The 23,603-nt window shown below is 37.4% G+C and overlaps 1 protein-coding gene and 1 long non-coding RNA gene across 4 annotated transcripts in view; both read right to left on the bottom strand.

Moving 5' to 3' along the window:
* LOC147366704 (uncharacterized) overlaps positions 1-9,133 on the bottom strand; it is a 58,178-nt gene extending 49,045 nt beyond the window's left edge. For both annotated transcript variants that reach the window (XR_015169490.1, XR_015169491.1), the window contains exon 1: positions 8,561-9,133. This is a non-coding gene — a long non-coding RNA (uncharacterized LOC147366704). The remainder of the gene's footprint in view (positions 1-8,560) is intronic.
* Positions 9,134-14,561: 5,428 nt separating this feature from the next.
* The window catches only part of CAAP1 (caspase activity and apoptosis inhibitor 1), a 71,619-nt gene continuing 62,577 nt past the window's right edge, over positions 14,562-23,603 (bottom strand). For both annotated transcript variants that reach the window (XM_086414926.1, XM_086414925.1), the window contains exon 6: positions 14,562-15,981. In XM_086414926.1, the coding sequence (XP_086271052.1) occupies positions 15,635-15,981 (347 nt within the window). In that variant the 3' untranslated portion in view covers positions 14,562-15,634. The remainder of the gene's footprint in view (positions 15,982-23,603) is intronic.

Here is a 23,603-nt window from a genome sequence, read left to right as displayed (position 1 = left end):
TATTCTGTTGTTTCAGTGAACAGAAATTATATATATTCTGACAAACTTAGAGAGTTTGACAGAAACTAGAGCTCAAAGCAGATATGAGATAACATAATAGGGTGTTTTCAAATAGTTGCCTAAAGACAATGCCTCATTTATCCAGTAAATCAAGAAAAGATAGCATCACCTATTCAATGGACAATAATTTAAGCAAACTCCAGAAGACAGTGAAGGACAGGGGAGCCTGGCTGCCCGATACATATGAAGCTGCCCAATACATAAACATGTATTCTCTTTACACACAAAATTCTGCTTTTTACACATTTTTACAACAAAAATTTGCGACCACCACCACATGAACTTCACTTCTTACAGACTCAGATTCATCATTAGAAACATCAGCTTTCACACCATAGTGTGATACTAAGGGCAAACAAAACCTCCTGAGTGAGACTATTTGCCCTGCACTAAACGGTCTCCAAGGACCACATAACCAGAGCTCTTTCACTTCTTTCATTGTGAGCTGTCATTTCTCCTACTGGACGTGCTTTCTCCGTAATTCCTTAGCGCTCCCTCCCTCCCCTCCAATATTTTCTGGGCTTTAGGAATCAGCAACCACACTCTACATACAATTCTACGATACTGACACTTTATCATTTCTCGATTATATGTACTACATCTTTTTTCTTTTTTTACTGAAGCGTTGTTGTTGTCGTTTAGTTGCTAAGTTGTGTCCAACTCTTTGACCCCATGGGCTGCAGCATGCCAGGTGCGCCTGTCCTTCACTATCTTCTGGAGTTGGTGCAAATTCATGTCCATTGAATCAGTGATGCCATCTAACCATCTCATCCTCTGCTACCCGCTTCTCCTTTTGCCTTCAATCTTTCTTCAGCATCAGGGTCTTTCCCAGTGAGTCAGCTCCTTGTACTAGGTGGCCAAAATATTGGAGCTTCAACTTCTGCATCAGTCCTTCCAGTGAATATTCAGGATTGATGTATTTCTTGAAGTATAGCTGCTTAACAATGTTGTGCTAGTTTCTGCTGTACAACAAAGTGACTCAGCTCTGTGTGCACACATACCCCACCCCCATCCACTCCTGTAGGTCATCACAGAGCACCAAGCTGAGCTCCCTGAGATATACAGGAGCTTCCCACTAGCTGGTTTACACATGGTAGTGTATATACATCAATCCCTATCTCCCAATTTATCCCATCCCCACACAGGCCCATAGGTCTGTTCTCTACATCTGTGTCTCTATTCCTGCCCTGCAAATAGGTTCATCTGCATCATTTTTCTAGATTCCACATATATGTTCTAATATATATTTGCTTTCTCTGACTTCATTTTGTATGATAATCTATAGGTCCATCTACATCTCTACAAGTGACCCAATTTTGTTCCTTTTAATGACTGAGTAATATTCCATTGAATATATGTATTGATACCACATCTTCTTTATCCTTTCCTCTGTTAATGGACATTTAGGTTGCTTCCAGTCCTGGCTATTGTAAATAGTGCTGCAATGAACACTGGGGTGCATGTTTTCTCAAATTACGGTTTTCTCAGGCTATATACCTTAGAGGGACTGCTAGGTCATTTGGTTTTTTAAGGAACCTCCTTACTGTTCTTCATATCAATTTACATTCCCACCAACAGTACAAGAAGGTTCTCTTTCTTTTTTTTTTTTTAATTTTATTTAACTTTACAATATTGTATTGGTTTTCTTTCTTAAGGATATCAACTCTGTGGCTTCCATTTATCCAAATGCTCTTTTTCCTCCAGACTGCTTTCCTTTTATCCTTTTACTCCTGATGCAAATGGTTCCCAAATTATGACGGTTGGACTTTGGATTTTTCAACTTTTATGATGATGTAAAAGCAATATATGCATTCAGTAGGCCTATACTTTGAATTTTGATCTTCCAGGCTAGTGGTGTGTGGGATGACACTCTTGCATAATGCCGGGCAGTGGTGGGGAGCTACAGCTCCCAGTCAGTAACACGATCATAAGGATAAACAACCAATACCTTTACAACCATTTCATACCCAGCCAGCCATTCTGTTTTCCACCCTCAGTACAGTATTCAGGATTCCATAAGATATTCAACACTTGGTTGTAAAACAGGCTTTATATGAGATTGATGTTGCCCAACCGTAAACCAGTCTAAGTGTTCCGAGCATGTTTAAGTAGGCGAGGTTAAACTCTGATGCTCAGTAGGTTAGGTATATTATTAATAAGTGAACTTTCAGCTTACAATATATTCAGATTATAATGGGTTTATTAGGATGTAACCTCATCGTAAGTCAAGGACACTCTGTACTCTTGACAATACAGAGAATCTTGTGTGTGTGTGTGTGTGTTATTAATTTGATCAACAAACAATGATTTTGAATGTTGGAGAACAAGGCAAAACACCCACTAGACTATATCTAGTCTGTGAGATTCCTCTCTATACTTTTCTCTTTTGTTCAAGTTATCTGCAATAAAGTTCTAATGCTGCAGATGAGAAATTAAGAAACAGAGCTTTAAAAAAAAAATAAACCTTTGAACTTAAAAGCATCCAGTGTTCATATACTTTTGATAATTTAAACTGAAAATGTGGGAAAGGACAGGAGGAAGGTAATTAAAATTTAAGTGACCTATATATTGAAACGATTGTGAGGAATGGGCTCAAATACTTTAATCTTTTCTTATAATGGAAAAACATTAATCCAAAAGTATAGTTTTTTGAAAATCATCTCAAAAAAATAGACATTGAATTTGTTGCTATTTTGAATTACATTTTCAATATCCCATCAAGTGTGATTCTCTATGATTATAAAATTCTCAATTACCTAAAGAAAATCAGTTTTCTAAACATATTTTTTTTTCCTTTTCTTTTTAAAATTTTTGTTAATATGGTGCATAGGATCTTTGTTCCCCGACTAGTGATCAAACCCACCCTTGCTACAACGGAAGCTCAGAGTCTTAACTGCTGGACTGGCAGGGAAGTCCCTAAACCAAGTTTTGACGTGAATTTTCTTTTAACATATAGGTTGAGAATACAGCAAAGGATTTTAAAAACTGTCTGAAATGATCATCAGTTAAGGAAGAAATGTAGAGCAGGGGAAATTACAACAGAGCAAAGGAAAGAGTTAACATTAATAGGAAGGTGGCAGAAAAAGGAAGAGAGGACAGAAAAGTATATTAAAACATTGGTCAGGAGGAGCTGGTAGAAAACAAACCCACAAACCAAGCTAATGTGGGTAGCTGTAGCCCATGGTCTCCTAACAATCTTTTAGATCCATAAATTCTAAATATAAAGTTCCTTCTTTTACCAAAACTATTTCCTGGTAATAGCAAATAAAAACAAATAATTTCAAAGTAATTCACAATAAAATGTGCTTAAGATTGACAACTCATGATATTTACATACTTTGAGGAAAAGGTACAATTTAAAAGTTTCTGAATTCCAAATCAATGCATCTAATAATATTTCATTTTGGAGATTAAAAAAGAAAAACTACCAGTGAATTATTTATCCTTCACTAAAGACTAGCAGGCTTTTTATTTTTAAAAAATCAATTAACTTAATATATAAGTGGAAATATGAAAACAAAGTTCTTAAAGTTGTCACATGTTGGTGTAAACAAGTCCCTAACTGGAAGGCAATGATTTTATTTACTCAACACAGAAAACAACAAGTATTTATATAAGACTGACTTTTATCAGAGGTTAAAATTCACACCAAGTTCTGACAAAAGAGTCTAAAGATTAGGTAGAAAAAAAGATATGTGAAGGTATATTTAAAAGAGAATAGTGAACTGTATGAACATAATTTTTTTTTTAAAAAAGGAATACTATTTGTCCTACACAGTTTCATAAATGTATGCCATTAACAGTTATCATCTATGGTTACTTCTCATGTAACAACAGCAGCCGTTTGATTAGCCAGTGTGCAGCAAAAATTCTTCTGCAGGCTTAAGAATGAATAAGAATTCCATTCATGCACTTAAATGTTAATAAAAAAAGAACTATAAAAGATGAAACTCGATAAAAAATACAGTATTTTAAACTTTAAATCTGTTTGTAAATAAGATAAACATAATAAACATTTTTTCTCTTTATATTGCATATTTGATGCAGACATGTATATGAAGAGTTATATAATTGTGAATGAGCCAAGACAATTAGATTTTAATTTGATATTTTAAGTGTTCTTGATATAGTAGTCTCTTCTTGCATGTTTACTAATAGGAAAATTCCACGAGTAAGCTATTACACAGATATTTAATACCAAAACAGTTGTGCTGTAGCAATCAACCACATCAAGCTATGTTTTAAACTAAAAGAGAGAAAAATTTTATACAGTAATGGTAATGGATACTTTCTGAATCTCTTTTCAGGCTGAGTTATTTTGGTTTTTGTGATGTTATAATAGGTTGATAAACATATACAGTATCACCAATTTTCCATTAATATAGTGGTTTTAAATATCATACTAAAAACAGAATCTTATTTTAAAACCTAAAGTGAAGAGGAACTAAAAAGCCTCTTGATGAAAGTGAAAGAGGAGAGTGAAAAAGTTGGCTTAAAGCTCAACATTCAGAAAATGAAGATCATGGCATCCAGTCCCATCACTTCATGGGAAATAGATGGAGAAACAGTGGAAACAGTGTCAGACTTTATTTTTGGGGGCTCCAAAATCACTGCAGATGGTGACTGCAGCCATGAAATTAAAAGACGCTTACTCCTTGGAAGAAAAGTTATGACCAACCTAGATAGCATATTCAAAAGCAAAGACATTACTTTGCCAACAAAGATCCATCTAGTCAAGGCTATGGTTTTTCCTGTGGTCATGTATGGATGTGAGAGTTGGACTGTGAAGAAGGCTGAGCGCCAAAGAATTGATGCTTTTGAACTGTGGTGTTGGAGAAGACTCTTGAGAGTCCCTTGGACTGCAAGGAGATCCAACCAGTCCATTCTGAAGGAGATCAGCCCTGGGATTTCTTTGGAAGGAATGATGCTAAAACTGAAACTCCAATTACTTTGGCCACGTCATGCAAAGAGTTGACTCATTGGAAAAGACTCTGATGCTGGGAGGGATTGGGGGCAGGAGGAGAAGGGGACGACAGAGGATGAGATGGCTGGAGGGCATCGCTTACTCGATGGACGTGAGTCTGAGTGAACTCCGGGAGTTAGTGATGGACAGGGAGGCCTGGTGTGCTGCAATTCATGGGGTCGCAAAGAGTCGGACACGACTGAGTGACTGAACTGAAACCAAATGTATTTAGAGTGGGGAAAAATCAGTTGCTAAAACTTATAGGTGTCTTAGACTCTGAGAAAATATGTGCCAGGCAGAGATGCTATACAGAAGAGTAATGAATAAATATTAATTATTCAAAGAATGAAAAAAATTTATCTTTTAGAAGCAACACAGTGACTTCAATTCTCTTCCCCCCAAATTTCACATTAGAATATTGGTTCTCTTAATCTATAATGTCATATCTTTATTTTTATACAAATGATTTTCAATCTTAAGAGGGTAAAAAAATCTTTCAACTGATAATTACTACTCTAAGAATATATCTAGTAAAGCTAATTCCCTTGCTATTAAGGGGCAGTGCAAATACGTTTTACATTCTAGCTAACAACTGCTTCTACCAAACAAGATAACAAATAAGCTGTGGTTTTAAAGTAAAAAATAACTTTGTCAAAATTAACAAGATAATTTTAAGAATACTTTTGAAATAAATCAGTATGATATTGTACATATATATCAGCTCTCCTTGATATATAGTACTTTGTCATTTGTATTTGTACATAATGAAGACTGCCTACATATCTTAAAACAAAAACACAGGAGTATCCTGGGAAGATAATGGTGACAAAAGCAGAAGTTTTTGCATCTCTACATAAAACCAGGCAGAGCAATGAAAAGGAAAACGAAAACCCATGGACGACATCTAAAACAAGACTAAGTAGAGGTATGACACAACCTCAAAATGTAAGCAAGTAGAACAAACCACTAACAAGTCTTAAGACATTCATAATATCAGCACTTCAGAAGGAGAAAATAAAGGGAAGCCAGGAGACGCCCCAAATAAGGTGATGTCAGGTGAGACAACTTGAGACAGCAAATGAAGGTGGGAGGGGTTTTGCCTCTAATAACAGCAGGTGAGTTTGAGGACAATAATGTCTCAAAGGAGCAGTTAGATCCTAAGCACTCCGGAAAGGAACCAGCCAGGGCTCCCTTCTAGGAGCCTGCGTGTTCAGTCACTTATTCGTATCAGATTCTGTGACCCTATGGACTACTACCCTATGGACTGTAGCCCACCAGACTCCTCTTTCCATGGGGGTTCCCAGGAGCAAATATTGGAGTGGATTACATTTCCTCTTCCAGGGGATCTTTGCCACCCAGGGATCAAGCCTGTGTCTCCTGCGTCTCCTGCAGTGGCAGGCAGATTTTTTTTTTTTTTAACCACTGAGCCACCTGGGAAACCCCCTTCTAGGAGAGAGGTCCACTCAAAAGAATCACTTGGTTGTAGAATCAAAAGTGATCAGGACAGAGAAAATCAACAGATGGAAAGAGAAGTTCAAGAAAATGTGTAAGAGAGGGGAACAGATCTAGGAACTCTCTGAAAGCAAGGCACCATAATTTTGAACATCATTAGAGAACCAAAATACACAACAGAATATGAAGATAGAAAAGCTAATCTGAACTAGGTTTCTTGTGAAAGTTCAGAAAAATAAGTCTCACTATGACAAATATATCTAGGTCAAATCTATGCTATAATGTTATAAATAAAACAGAGAGATAAAGATTAAGGAACAGAATAACCCCTCCAGATAATAAAAGTATACCAGAAAGACCCACGGAATGTATCAAAACTATTACCTTGTATTGTAAAATGAGATTATAGTCATTAAGAAAAGTATATTAATACAAGCCATAAAAGAAAATATGAATCAGAATTAGGTATGAGGGGGCAGAATTCAGGGAAGAATTAAAAGGAAAAATATCACTCCAGAAATGAAAATGATAATAGAATAAATATAGGCATGAATAAACAGATAATGCCTAAGAGAAACAGGTGAAAAGGGAAAAAATTTTAATTCAAAATGAGGATTAAAAAAAAGTTAGGAAGTGACATATATTGAAGATAAACAAAGACAAATGACAAATAACAGGAAATCCAGAAGAAAACCAAAAGCAAGGGCAAGAGAACAAATACTACAATAATTTAAGCAAATATCTGTAAAATTAAAAAGAATGTGAAATTACATGATGAAAGAATACACAGCATATTTGAAACTATCAGCATAATAACTAACACCAACACATACTCTACCAAAAATTACTGGAGTGAAAGGAGGAAGAAAAAACACATGATGATTGATATAAGCCAGCCTCAGGTATCACTTGGAGAAGGCAATGGCACCCCACTCCAGTACTCTTGCCTGGAGAATTCCATGGCCGGAGGAGCCTGGTAGGCTGCAGTCTGTGGGGTCGCTGAGGGTCGGACACGACTGAGTGACTTCACTGTCACTTTTCACTTTCATGCATTGGAGGAGGAAATGGCAACCCACTCCAGTGTTCTTGCCTGGAGAATCCCAGGGACGGGGGAGCCTGGTGGGCTGCCATCTATGGGGTCACACAGAGTCGGACATGACTGAAGTGACTTAGCAGCAGCAGCAGCAGCAGTTATCACTGATTATAAACTGCCCTCACCCTTGTCTACTTTCTTTCACACTTTTCCACCTGTAATCAATTAACCTAAACTCGCACTTAGCAAAAACAAAAAAAGACTTAAGAGTTGAAAAAAAACAAAGACAAATTAAAAATGCAAGTAATATCTGTTTAAAAGGACACTAAACACCACATTTGCAATTGCTCGCTCATGAAAGTCCACCGAAATGACAAGAAAATTTTGAAATCTGAAGCACAAATAAGTGAGTGGAATTGACCTTGTGGATGAAGAAGGTTGCAACCTAAAGGCCTGTAGAAAACTAAGAAGCAACTTGATTCTAAGCAGAAACCCAAGTAATGCTTGGTAATGAAGATCCCAGTTTCCTCCGAAGACAGTGCAGAGGGGAAAACATGAGAGTTGGTCTCACAAATAGGCAACCATTCATTCACCAATGCCACAGAAGACTGGCAAAGCGCATGAGACTCCACACTCAGGCATACCAAGCAGAGCGAAGGGCAGGGTGAACCTATGGAAACTGGAGGATTCATGGAAAAGCCAAATCCCACCAATTAACGAGCCTCCTCGGTAAACAGGGCTTCCAATCAGTTTTTTAGTGTCTAACTTATGAAAGCAGTTAAACATCAGCACAAGTTAAAGAAAATTTGAAAAACCATCAGATAGACAGCAAAACAAACAAGAAAAATGTTTAAATTGAAGGAACTAGAAGGCAAAAAGCAGAAGAAAACTTGAAAACAACAATTAAAATTAACATCCTCAGAGAGGTAAAATGTTACATCCATGAAGCCATAAAGCACAAAGCCAAGACAAGGGCCAAGCAAGACTAGACAGATTTAGCCGTTAAAGAAAAACAGTAAAGTCTCTTTAGACTCAGGCAGCTTATTACTTACACAGTGAAAAACAGTAGTCAAAGGTGCCAAGCCGCCATGGCCCTTGGGTAGACTAAAAATGTTAGTCACTCAGTGGTGTCTGACTCTTTGTGACTCCGTGGACTGTACCCTACCAGGCTCCTCTGTCCGTGGAATTCTCCAGGCCACAATACTGGAGTGGGTTGCCATTCCCTCCTCCAGGTAGGCTAACATCAAAGTAAAAGAAAGAAAACGGGCAGGACACTGCAGCTGAGGCACCAACGTCAGGCTGTCCCTACGCAAGCTTATAGCCTACAGCTGTGCCCTAAGTGGGGCAGGATAGCCTCAGGTCTCTAAGAAGCCAGGCAGGCAGATGGGAAAACTGCCTCAAGACATCCGTCCACAAAACAGAGGGCTTCCCTCAAGAAAAGGCAAATGAGATGTTCTTGTGATGGCTCCCCACGAGACGGTCCAACCACACTCCAGGAGGATCACACGCAGACCACTGAGCCAAGACTTAGGCCAGGAGGTTCAAGCCCGGACTGCACGGCCCACCAGGATACAGGCAAGTTCATCAGGACACCAGGGCGGAACCATGGCTCCACAGACACAACATACCACTACTTTTAAAAGGGAATACTCAGAGAATCAAAAAAAAAAAAAAAATCTTTCAGATGTTAAAAATGATAGGAGAAAAAGTGTAATCAATGGAAGAACTGGAAAAGAATATTGACAAAATATATGAAAAAGCAGAAGATGGAAAAGAGACAGTGAGAAATAAGAATTTAAAAATTGGGCCACATCTTTGGAGAAGGCAATGGCACCCCACTCCACTACTCTTGCCTGGAAAATCCCATGGACGGAGGAGCCTGGTGGGCTGCAGTCCATGGCGTCCCTAAGAGTCAGACACAACTGAGCAACTTCACTTTCACTTTGCACTTTCATGCATTGGAAAAGGAAATGGCAACCCACTCCAGTGTTCTTGCCTGGAGAATTCCAGGGACGGCGGAGCCTGGTGGGCTGCGGTCTATGGGGTCGCACAGAGTCGGACACGACTGAAGCGATTTAGCAGGAGCAGCAGCAGCCACATCTTGGGAGCTTCCTCAGTGGCTCAGCAGTAAAGAATCTGCCAGCAATACAGAAGACTTGCAGGAGACGTGGGTTCCATCCCTGGGCTAAGAAGATCCCCTGGAGGAGGAAATGGCAACTCATTCCAGTGTTCTTGCCGGGAAAATCCCATGGACAGAGGAGCCTGGCAGGCTAAGGCTCACGGGGTTACAAACAGCTGGATGTGACTGAAACGACTGAGCACATATGCCCATCTTAACAAAAAGAGTTCTAGAAATAGAGATTAGAAAAAGTTAGAGGGAAGGAGCTTATCCAAGAAATGGTATTAAAAAACTTCCCAGAACTGAATGATATGAATTTCTCCTTTAAAGAGTCTATTAATGATCAACTTGAGAATGAAAAAAGATCCATCCTATAATACATTATCAAGAAATTTCAGAATATTGGGAATAAAGAGAAGACCCTAAGAGCTTTCAAATCAAGCAGGACACACATTAAGTATCAAGACTAAAAATTATAAATGACTTCTCAATAGCTCGGATGGTAAAGAATCTGCCTGTGATACAGGAGACCTGGGTTCAATCCCTGGGTAAGGAAGATTCCCTGGAGAAGGCTAACCACTCCAGTATCCCTGCCTGGGAAATCCCATGGACAGAGGAACCTGGTGGGCTACAGTCCATGGGGTTGCAGAGTCAGACACGACTGACACTTCACTTTCTCAGTAGTTTCAGTGGAAGCTGCTGCTGCTGCTAAGTCGCTTCAGTCGTGTCCGACTGTGTGACCCCACTGACGGCAGCCCACCAGACTCCCCCATCCCTGGGATTCTCCAGGCACGAACACTGGAGTGGGTGGTTATTGCCTTTCAATAGAAGCTAAAAGAGGGCTTCTCTGGTGGCTCAGCAGTAAAGAATCTGCCTGCAATGTAAGAGATGCGGGTTCTATCTCTGGGTCAGAAAGATCCCTTGGAGAAGAAAATGACAACCCACTCCAGTATTTTCGCCTGGAAAATTCTGTGGACTGAGGAGCCTGGCAGGCTACAGTCCATGGGTTGAAGTTAAAAGGCACCAGGCAATGCTGTAAAACTGAAAGGGACAATGATTGCCAGCCTAATGCCAATGCTCACATAATGTTTCATTTGAGGATATGGATAGAACTGAGACATGCTGAGTCACACCAACGAATCAGAACAATTGATCATTTAAGCAGTTTTTCACAGGAAGCAGTTGGAAGAGGTACTGATTATCACCAAAATGAGGGAATAAACTAAAGAAGAAAAACAGGATTCAGGAAATGGGATATCAGCATGAGAGAGGTGAAGACCAACCGATCCAGAGTAGCGTAGGACAGGGAGTCCCAGGAGGAATGTCTTTAAAGGAAAAAAGATTATATGATATGTTTGAACCTACCAACAAAGTTAAGCTCCTGGAGGGTAGTCAGGGTATAATTTAAAAGCTACTATAGACAACACTGAGCAAATAAAAGAATAAGGTCATTACAAAAGAATTCCCAAAAGCCAAAAACAAAAATTGGAACAATAAAGGAAATCTAATGACAGGTACCACACAACCCAGCTGTGAATAATATTTACAGAGTCTAAATAGTATAAATACTGAATGCTAATTTAACCAAAACCAGCATGTATTAGGTTGTCCAAAACGTCTATTGGGGATTTTCCATGTTACAGAAAAAACTCAAAAGCACTTTTTGGCTAACCCAATAACTGCACTGTACTGTGAGGATGAGAGAGGAAGCTACATTTTTAGGGAAGAGAGAGAAGGAATATAGCTTAATTTTCATATTCCAAAATAGATCAATAAATAAAACCTAAGATGGAAATATTAAGGAATGGCAAAAAATCATTTTACTTAGAAATACAAAGATAATCTATAAGAAGGCTAAAAGATTTCAAAGTGGTTACCTCTCAGTAGCAAGAGTTGGTACAAAAAGAATAGGGGAGTACTGTTTTTTGTTATAAGCCTTGGGAAAAAATTGTTTTGATTTAAAACTATCTACATATTACTTTGAAATACAATAAAGCAGTGAGTTAAAGATAGCAACCTAAGTTTATAAGCCAAAGTGAAAAATTCTAGACAGTATACTTACCAAGTGACCCTGACAATAAAGCCTAGGTAAAAGGAAAAAAAAAACTTGATTATTATTCATATCTAGCAACTATATGGGACCGTTTAGTTTGTTTCATTTTGAAAAGGGGAAAGAAAAGGGGAAGGGAAGCCCTAAGAAATACTTGAATTCAAAATACTTGGTGCTGTGATGTGCTAAGTCGCTTCAGTTGTGTCCAACTCTTTGAGACCCTATGGACCATAGCCTGCCAGGCTTCTTTGTCCACAGAATTCTCCAGACAAGAACCCTGGAGTGGGTTGCTGTGTCCTCCTCCAGGGGATCTTCCTGATCCAGGGATTGAACCTATGTCTCCAAGTCTCCTGCATTGGCAGGCAAGCTCTTTACCACTAGAGCCACCTGGGAAGCAAAAATACTTGGTAACTTTTACAAATTTTATGGTATTTTCCATTGTAATCAGGATATTATAGCAGAAAGGAAAGTGAAATTGCTGTCATGTCCGACTCTTCGTTACCCCATAGACTACAGCCTAACCAGGCTCCTCCGTCTATGAATTTTCCAGGCAAGGGTACTGTAGTGGGTTGCCATTTCCTTCTCCAGGGGAATCTTCCCGACCCAGGACCCGGGTCTCCAACATTGCAGGCAGACACTTCATCATCTGAGCCACCTGGGAAGCCCAGTTATAGTAGAAAGGAATCTTACGTAACAGTGAATGATTCATCTCTCCTGTTAATAGGTACTCATCCCAAGTTACACAGCTGGTTGGGGCAGGATCAGAACCCTCTGTTTTTAACTCTCATACCTTTTTCATTTTATCACAAATAAATGACAAAATAATGACTAAATATAATTTTTAAATAATTAAACATCAAGGAAACCGAATCTCTCAGCACTTTTTTTGATTTAAAAAGGGAGTCTACTTGAAGATAAAAATACATAAAAGTATCTATTAGTTTTAAGGTAAAGCATGTTGGTCTTTTAAACAATTAAACAGATACAACAAAAGGAAAGTATCTATAACCAAACTCTTTTCCTACTTGTTCTGACATAAAACTGGTAGTTTTTAAAACCTTCAAGCTGCCATCTATATTTTGCCTAAATTGTGGGTTAACTCCTGTGTTATCTATCTTGAAATGGCATTGAAAAATGTGTTTTATTGCAATTTGTATTACTGTCCAAATGATTCTTTTACTCAGATAGCTAATCATGCCCTAGGATCTAATGATTTGCTGAAAGTAGGTTTTGGCAACAAGATTTATAAGGAAAAGATATACTTCCCGATAGTTTTAAGGAATTGATGGTGTTCAACAAAAGGATTTGGGAGGCTTAGGTGATTTCTCATAATTAGTAAACTACACTGGTCATCCAGTGATAGGTTATCAGGATATATCTTGAGCATGAGGATTAGTAGGAACATCAAAAAGTGGGCCAAGGCTTACTCAAAGGACCCCTTATACCAGATAGCATCAATCATTCAAGATTTAGGTAAAGTTCCTAGTCAAATATCAGTATTACCTGACTTTGGATGAAAAATTAGACTGCCGTTTTTTTTCCCTTTTAGTCACTAATTAAACATGAACTAAATTTTTTTTTACATTGGCAAAATGGAAGATTAGACATAAAATGAAACAGCACTCATATGTTTATTAATCAGTCTATTCCATGCTAAAATCTACACAACATTCCTACACCATAACAGTTTAAGACTCTGAACAAGACTAAACACCTTAGAGGTAGTCAATAAATACCTGTGAGCTGATGATTAAATGACAGCAGCAGATCAATATATGGTATTTTCTCATTACTTAGGCATTTCTAAAATAACCTTATTCCTATTCTCTAAAGCCACTCATTTGCAAAAACCTCTCATGTCTTTTAACATTACCAAAAAAAAAAAAAGTTGATTTTCCAAAGTAGTAATCTAAGTAGCCTAATTTGTTCAACTCATTCTTCCTCACATACACCCACTCTAGTCAAATGTACTCTAAAGCATTCTGCACAGTGAATACAGCAGGCACACAATGCTTCATGAAGGTGGTGACTTTAATCAGCTACAAAGCACTCAGACCTCTTTCTCCTCCTCTATGTTGGATCACACAAATGTCATCTGCTGCATCTCATAATTAGTAAGTAGCAATAAAGTTTATTCTGCACTACTTTGTTATCATTTTAACTTTTAGTGTAAGTGGAAATAGAAACTGATTTTTTTCATCTTGAAGCAGTAACTACGAGAACTATTTAAATCATACCCATGTTTCTCAGCCTAAGAGAAGCATTTCAAATGATACAGGCCTCTGTGCTTCATTACAAAGATTCAGCAAGAAAAAAGAAATGACAGGATTATTTAAAGGCATGTTCAGGAACAACAAAAATGAATTTGTAACTGCTACTCCATTGTTTCATATATATTATTTCCATAAGTGAAAAAGAAAGTGAGTCACTCAGTCGTGTCTGACTGTGACCCCATGGACTATACAATCCATGGAATCCTCTGGGCCAGAATACTGGAATGGGTAGCCTTTCCCTTCTCCAGTGGATCTTCCCAACCCATGGATCAAACCCAGGTTTTTCACATTGCAGGCAGATTCTTTATCAGCTGAATCACAAGGGAAGTCCAAGAATACTGGAGTGGGTAGCCTATCCCTTCTCCAGCGGATCTTCCTGACCCAGGAATCGAACTCGGGTCTCCAGCATTGTAGGCAGATTACCAACTGAGCTATCAGGGAAGCCCAAGTACTATTTTCATAAGAGATCCTCTAAAATTTATATATAATTAAGCCAGCTTTTATCCCTCTAAGTTCTTTTGTGTATAAGGAAAATCCTCCCACAACACTAACAGAACATGCCTTATAAATATACTATATTTGTTAGCAAATATAAAAACAACAGTTTCAGATTTATATTTTACAAAAAAAAATTTATTTTAAGTTAAGAGTCTCTACCTAAATTTATTCTGGTATCAAACAGCTACAATTAGTGATGGGACAAAAAGCATTCATAATTGTGGCAGCATGTTAATCTATTTACAAAAACTATACAAAATTAGATTAATTATTACATCCACTTATCAAAACTTCCTGAAATTAAATTCATTTTTGGAAATCTATCAAAAGTCCTCAGATCTAGAATGATAGTCTTAATGATTTTTAATTCATGGAATTATAGCACGTAAGATTTTCAAGCAAAAACATCAGATGAAAGCCTGTACAATAAAATAGTCTCCTTCTCCTAACTGCCTGGAATGTAAATGAAAATGTGTGCCCTTTTTACAGAAGGAAAAAAACTGAACTAAGAGTTCGACAGTATCAAATACTTGTTAGAATGGTTTGCTGGAATTAAAGTTGGACAATTAATTCGATGTTGTTAAAAAATGCTTTAAACTAAGTCCTTATTTTTACTTTTTTATAAAAAAGCTTTGCTCAGCCACTTTGGATCTCTGCCTTGTAACAAAAATGTTGTTCAGTTTTTACTAAGTCCATACCCATAAAAGGCATCTTCAAAATGGCACATATTTTAAAAGTGCATATAAACATAACTCAACTTAAATTGTAAATATACCTAGGAGCAATAATTTAATATTCTATTGCAAAATATAGATAGCCTGAAGGCAACATGCTTGGTCAATCTATCATAAACTTTTTGGTTTGATGCCAAAATATTTCAAAATAAAGGGAAAAAATACCATGACTCTTTTTAGCTAATGGCTTTTCAGATATTAATTTTCAGATATACTAAATACTCATCTAACAAAGTATCTAGAGTACCCAATGATATGTGTCATGAATTCAAAAAACAACTACATAATACAAAAGTAACAACAATAACATGTATTTTAGACCTAAGATGAGTTTATCTAGTAAGAGTTATATGAGAAATATCAGGTAAGACCCCCAGATAAACTTTAGATACAAAATGATATAGTGTGGCATTGTTCAAACACATCCAATATTCAGACACAATTTAAATAAACTAGGCTGGCTTTTTTATATCACCAGCTTTCATCAGGGCTTTAATAGCTCTGGCCCTCATTTCAAGTTCAAGCAGCTCCAGCTGCTGTGCTGAAGGCTGAACATCTTCCGGCGGAGGAACAGTCAGGGTGGCGGCTTTGGGCTCCTTTGGACTGGACTCTGCAAGTCCCAGAATCTCGTTCACGCTTTTCTCAATGTCTTTCTCCAGGTCATCTATCTGACCAGCTTCACTCTGGACTGTATTTTCTGGGACCTCAGGAGCAGCTGCTTCTTCATTACAGGGGCCTTCTATGTCGCTGTCATAAGCGTCTGCATTTATACTGAGTACATCGCTATCTTCCCCTTTGCCTGTAACACACACAAAAAGGGACAGAATCATGTGACCTAAAGGCTCTGATCAAAATTTCCCTTCTATTTATCATGTAAGGGCTGCTTTGACCTCCCCCACCTCCCACATTAGAGTCCCAAATTCCATAAGCGTCATCCCAAACCCTTTTCCCCTGACTCCTCAACCTTTTTTTTTTTACCTGAAGAACCTTAATTTTCTGACCAGGGATCAAATTCAGGCCCTGGCACTGAAAGCACTGAGTCCTAACCTCTGGACTGCCAGGGAATTCCCCCATCAACTTTGAAAACATCTAATTTAATGTAAATCTTAATTATTTTTCATCCCAATTTACTAGAACATGGAAGCACTGGGAAATGTATACCATCATATGGATGTCCCTGACCAACTTTCCAAATTAAAATGTTGTACCACTTTAGACCACAGTGAAGCCTTGACATTACAAAATGTTGACACCCTTTGGACAGAATACTGCTTATTACTGAGGTAAAATTCCACTCAAAAAGAAGTTTAAAGTACTCTGCCTTATAAACTATAAAAACAGAAAACTATCCACCAGTAAGCTGGACACCATGTGCACTGCAGTTATTCCAAAGCCTTTCATATGCTTTTTCAAACACTTTGTTCTAAATCAATAAATTCAAGGAGAATGCCTAAGGCTACTTTCTAAGATAGAATAACTTTCATCAATAGGATTTTAATTAATGAAGTTAGTAAGCCATAATTTTTTTAAAATGCATTTGTTATAAGGCTTCAGTAACTGATGCTAAGAACGTGCATATAAACACGGATTGTAGCCCTCAACCACTATGGTCTTGGACCATTACTGAAGTCCACAAGTTAGTTACAACTTTGAGTGCTCCTCTATACCTCCAAGTTATTTATTTTAAATTCCTGATATGTCTTTTAAAAAGAAGGTAATGATCCCCCAATTGTTAGCTTTGTTAATTTTCCTGTGGTAGGGAAAACATTTATAAAACATAGACTGACATGGAAAATTCTGATAATATAACATATAAAAATTCTACTCCACGGATTTTAAAGTAAATTATTTACTCACCTTAACTGATTCTCCTACATCCTAATTATTCAAAAACTACTCCCATTCCAAAATTAAAGTAGAAAATGAGCTAACAAAGTATGTATCCACAAATAGAACTTGTAAAAAATAAGTTCCAATTTTTATCATTTAATGCAAAAGAATATTTTATATATCTCTCCAGAGCAAAAAATATTTCCAAATAGCTACAGAAAAAAATGAATATAGCCTTTTGTATAAATAAATAATGCTTTACATCTAAGTATTCTAATGTGAGACAGAACAAATTGAAGAAAAAAAGTGCTGCTAAGTTGTTCATAGTCTCAAAGTTAATTTTCATGCCTAACAGGCTTTACTCTAGAATTCTATATCTGTAGTCACTGATTCTGAGTGAAGAGTTTAAAATATAAGCTTTTAGAAAAATGTGATTGTTTTTTCAGGCTAGAAGTTGCTGCCTGATAATGAATGAAGAGCAGAATGTAATGGATGACTGGGGAGAAAGGGAGAGTCTCAAAGTTGGAATACCTGAATTCTAACCTTTACTCTGCTTTTAATCATATAATTTGGGGAAAATCCCTTACTTTCTCAGAGGTTCTCTCCTGTAAAAATTAAGGTAGATTGTCTTAGGATGTCCCAAAAGCCTAATTTTACATAGAAAGCTGTATATACAAAAATATATAAAATGGCAGTATTTTAAACTGTTTTCCTTTTTTCTCCCCATAAGATTCAGGTATCACTTATATTTCACTTAATATATCTGTCAGCTGGATAATAATCCAAAAGAATTTCCTACTAGCCAATGAAAGTAGCCAATGAAAAATAAGTAACAAGTCAGTAAATCCTGCTCTACTAAAATTTTTTGACCAAAAACTCTTTATTGGCAACAGTTTTCTAGTGAAAAGAAGTACATTTACAAAGTTCAGGCGTTATAATTGAAGTTCACATATTACCTTAGGGATCAATGTATAACTAATCAACAGCTATGGAATCTCTCATACGTTAAGTCACAAATGTTGAAGCAGCTGCATTTTTATGAAATTAGTTTGCTTTGAATCTAAATAAATGAATGAGTGAAACTTAGATATTTTCATTAAATAAGTGGAGAATCTATTTTAGTAGATCCTGTAGATGTTTACATAGCAAATCATCAGCCTATATTTGCTCTCAAAAAAGACTACAGGGATATATGTGAGTATGCAAAAGTATTTGTAAGTGAAGGTATATTATGTTCATCCTTTTTTGCTCCTCTTTCAAGCACTTCTGAAATGGCTAAGATCTACTGAGCTATATACTCTCACTTAATTCAGATCACTCTTCAAGCCTATTTATATAAGCTACTCAAAAAGCAGCCACAGCTAAAGAGCTCCTCTGCCATAAACTTAAGATCCCCAGAAGGAGGAAATGGCAACCCACTCCAGTCTTCTCGCCTGGGAAATCCCATGGACAGAGGAGCCTTAGTGGGCTATAGTCCATAGTGTTGCAAAAGAGACACGACTTAATGGACTAAACAAGTTCATACAGTTATCAGCACTAGAGATATCAGCACTAGAGATTCAGGATCAAAATGTTTATACACATGCTCCCAATGTTTCAAAGGAGAAAAGTCTTGATGAAAACCTTTTTTCATTTATATTTTCTATGGGTTTGTTTCAAATGTTCTGAGAGAGCAGAGGTGGAACTTGCTTTACTTTTTTTTTAATCAGAAACAGTAGTATACATAGTACTGGAAGAAGAAACAATCCTCTGTGAATTTGCTCTTCTCTGTTTACATTTAAAATGATTGAAATCCAAGTGACTGAGCTCTCTGTAGTACAGCATAGGTAAAAGCATCCTAAGTTCCATCTGCCCATCACACCTGCACGTAGAGGCCAAAGCTTTGTAGGATCTGTATCTGAAATAATTCAGCATAAGTGCTTCACTTCACAAATGTGAAAACAAGATAAGTGACTTGTAAAATGTAACCTGACAAACTATTTAAACATTTAAGATCATACTTTGTTGTTTCACTAGTTCTTAATTTTCTTCATTCTACTGACTCATTTTTAAAATATAGTTTGCAAACATCAGAATACATTTTCAAAGATAATTTACTCTTATCCTCAATATCAGATAATTGTAGGGTCTTTTGTTACCAATTATGACCCTCCAATCAGAAGGGGTAAAACTTGTACACTCTTTCTAAAACAGTAACCTTAACATGCTGCTGCTGCTGCTAAGTCACTTCAGTCGTGTCCGACTCTGACCGATCCCATAGACAGCAGCCCACCAGGCTCCACCGTCCCTGGGATTCCCCAGGCAAGAACACTGGAGTGGGTTGCCGTTTCCTTCTCCAATGCATGAAAGTGAAAAGTGAAAGTGAAGTCACTCAGTCGTGTCCGACCCTCAGCGATCCCATGGACTGCAGCCTACCAGGCTCCTCCGTCCATGGGATTTTCCAGGCAAGAGTACTGGAGTGGGGTGCCATTGCCTTCTCCGAACCTTAACCTAATATGCCTTATCTAAATCCTCAAAATATCAGTGCAGTCATGGTTCTGTCCTTCTGCACCCCAACTCTGCATATGTGAAAGTAAGTGTGAGTGTGCATGCGCACACATGCACATCTGTGCACAAGTGTGTTCAGGGGAGTGAGTAAATTTTAAGAGAATTCTACAAAGGAGCATTTTCAAGCTTTTACACAGGCTTAGGAGTCTGAGAGTAACAAAACAATCTCAGGGAAATTATTTGTACTCCTCTAAGAGAAATAAAAATAGTTTCAATGTATTCATGATACTAAAGTAAGATCATTGAAATCCACCAAGAAAAATAAAAGACATAGGGGTTTGAGGTAAAATAATACAAATACAATTTAAGATATTAAGAATTCATACTATTAATTGTTAAAAACATTACTAAAAAAATGGCTGGGGGAAGAGAGCAAGCATAAAATTAGACCAATTACTGAAGTCATAAAGCAGCAAAATAACTAACTTAGACATGGTACATATATACAACATAATACTGCTCAGCCATAACAAAGAATGAAACAACATTATTTGCAGCAACATGGATAACACCCCAAAAAGATGTCCTTTTCATTATAGGGGACTGGAATGCAAAAGTAGGAAGTCAAGAAACACCCGGGGTAACAGGCAAATTTAGCCTTGGAGTACAATACGAAGAAGGGAAAAGGCTAATAAGAGTTTTGCCAAGAGAATGCACTGGTCATAGCAAACACCCTCTTCCAACAACACAACAGAAGACTCTACACATGGACATCACCAGATGGTCAACACCAAAATCAGATTGATTATATTCTTTGCAGCCAAAGAGGGAGAAGTTCTATACAGTCAGAAAAAACAAGACCAGGAGCTGACTATGGCACAGACCATGAACTCCTTATTGCCAAATTCAGACTTAAATTGAAAAAAGTAGGGAAATACAAATAGGAGGCAGGGATCAAGATCATCCCCAAGGAAAAGAAATGCAAAAAGGCAAAATGGCTGTCTGAGGAGGCCTTACAAATAGCTGTGAACAGAACAGAAGCAAAAGGCAAAGGAAAAAAGAAAAGATATAAGCATGTGAATGCAGACTTCCAAAGAATAGCAAGGAGAGAAATAGCAAGAAGAAAGCCTTCCTCAGTGATCAGTGCAAAGAAATAGAGGAAAACAATAGAATGGAAAAGTCTAGAGATCTCTTCAACAAAATTAGAGAAACCAAGGGAACATTTCATACAAAGATGGGCACAATAAAGGACAGAAATAATATGGACCTAACAGAAGCAGAAGATATTAAGAAGAGGTGGCGAGAATATACAGAAGAACTACACAAAAAAGAATTTCAAAACCCAGATAATCACGATGGTGTGATCATCAACCTAGAGCCAGACATCCTGGAATGTGAAGTCAAGTGGGCCTTAGAAAGCATCACTAAGAACAAAGCTAGTGGAGGTGATGGAATTCCAGTTGAGCTATTTCAAATCCTAAAAGATGATGCTGTGAAAGTGCTGCAGTCAACATGCCAGCAAATTTGGAAAACTCAGCAGTGGCCACAGGACTGGAAAAGATCAGTTTTCATTCCAATCCCAAAGAAAGGCAATGCCAAAAAATGCTCAAACTACCACACAATTGCACTCATCTCACACACTAGTAAAGTAATGCTCAAAATTATCCAAGCGAGGTTTCAACAGTATGTGAACCATGAACTTCCAGATGTTCAAGCTGCATTTAGAAAAGGCCGAGGAACCAGAGATCAAATGCCAACATCTGTTGGATCACCAAAAAAGCAAGAGACTTTCAGAAAAACATCTATTTCTGCTTTATTGACTACACCAAAGCCTTTGACTGTGTGGACCACAACAAATTCTGGAAAATTCTTTAAGAGATGGGAATATCAGACCACCTAACCTGCCTCTTGAGAAATCTGTATGCAGGTCAGGAAGCAACAGTTAGAACTGGACATGGAACAATAGACTGGTTCCAAATCGCAAAGGAGGGCATCAAGGCTGTATATTGTCACCCTGCTTATTTAACTTATATGCAGAATACATCATGAGAAATGCTGGGCTGGAGGAAGCACAAGCTGGAATCAAGATTGCCGGGAGAAATATCAATAACCTCAGATATGCAGAGGACACCACCCTTATGGCAGAAAGTGAGAAAGCCTCTTGATGAAAGTGAAAGAAGAGAGTGAAAAAGTTGGCTTAAAACTCAACATTCAGAAAATGAAGATCATGACATCTGGTCCCATCACTTCATGGCAAATAGATGGGGAAACAGTGGAAACAGTGACAGACTATTTTGGGGGGCTCCAAAATCACTGCAGATGGTGACTGCAGCCATGAAATTAAAAGATGCTTGCTCCTTGGAAGAAAAGTTACGACCAACCTAGATAGCATATTAAAAAGCAGAGACATTACTTTACCAACAAAGGTCCATCTAGTCAAAGTAGTCAAATATGGATAGACTATAAAGAAAGTTGGACTATAGTTGGACTATAAAGAAAGCTGCGTGCCAAAGAATTGATGCTTTTGAACTGTGGTGCTGGAGAAGACTTTTGAGAGTCCCTTGGACTGCAAGGAGATCCAACCAGTCCATCCTAAAGGAAATCAGTCCTGAGTGTTCATTGATGCTGAAGCTGAAGCTCCAATACTTTGGCCACCTGATGTGAAGAACTGAATCATCTGAAAAGACCCTGATGCTGGGAAAGATTGAAGGCAGAAGGAGAAGGGGATGACAGAGGATGAGATGGTTTGATGGCATCACAAACTAATGGACATGAATTTGAGTAAACTCCAGGAGTTGGCGATGGACAGGGAGGCTTGATGTGCTGCAGTCCATGGGGTCGCAGAGTCAGACATGACTGAGTGAATGAACTGAACTGACTGGATGGACCTTAGAGATTATCATACTAAAGTGAAGTAAGTCAGAAAGAGAAAGATAAATATCACATGGTATCACTCATGTGTGGAATCTAATTTTTAAGAAAAGATACAAATGAACTGACTTGTATGTATGATGTATGGAAAAAGACTTCCATACATCAAAACAAGCAGATGGTTACCAAAGGGAAAACTTGTAGGGGAGAGATAAATGAGGAGCTTGGAACGAACACACATACACTACCATATATAAGGCAAATAACCAACAAGGACCTACTGTATAGCAGAGGAAACTCTACTCAACATTCACGGATTAAAACAAAACAAAACAAAACAAAACAAAAAATTCACGGATAACCTAAATGAAAACGAATATAAAAAAGAATGAACATATGTAAATACATATATGCATAACTGAGTCCATTTGCTGTACACCTGAAACTAAAACAACTATAAATCCACTACACTCCAATAAAATTAAATTTTTTAAAAAAATAAAACAAAGTAACTTTAAAATATACACAAAGAGGGACTTCCCTGGTGGTCCAGTGGCTAAAACCCCTCATTCTCAATGCAGGGAACTAGGTTCGATCCCTGGTCAGGGAACTAGATCCTGCGTTCTGCAACTAAGACACAGCATGGTCAAATAAATAAAAACTGAGACTTGGTGCAGCCAAATAAATAAAAATACTTAAAAACATATATATATATATAAAATAAAAATACTTTAAAATATATAAAAATTAAAATACTTTAAATATATATATATACAAAGAAACAAGAGACATTACAGAATTAACTACATTAATTCTGCTCCTTTATATAATCTAGTAACATAGGTGGCCCCTAAAATACTAAATACCATTTAGAGAATTTTAGAGAAAAGCAATATAATTGAAGAAATGAACCAAATAACCTAAGGGAAAGGACAAAAGAGTTTAAGAACTTGGCTAAGCAAAAGTTATAGGAAGACAAAGAGTTAAAATATTGATATTTTTCAAGGAAAAAGCAATAAAGAGTTCAAGGACTTATTGAGTATTCATCTCTTATGGTTAATCCCCTAGCCAACTACTCACAAATATAAATTCTATTCCATTTTCTTCTGATCTGGGTATGTTCAACTTTTCTTTTGTTTTCCTGCTATCTTCTTTGCTACCAACTTAATTCATACTCTAGTCAAACTCTGTACCAACTCTTTGTGACCCCGTGGACTATACAGTCCATGGAAT

This window comes from Bos grunniens, chromosome 8 (genome assembly GCF_055505025.1).
Source record: "Bos grunniens cultivar Pamir isolate PY7600 chromosome 8, Bosgru_T2T1.0, whole genome shotgun sequence".
Lineage (NCBI taxonomy): Eukaryota > Metazoa > Chordata > Mammalia > Artiodactyla > Bovidae > Bos > Bos grunniens.
Note: the sequence above shows the minus strand (reverse complement) of the source record. Positions and strands in the feature narration are given on the sequence as shown.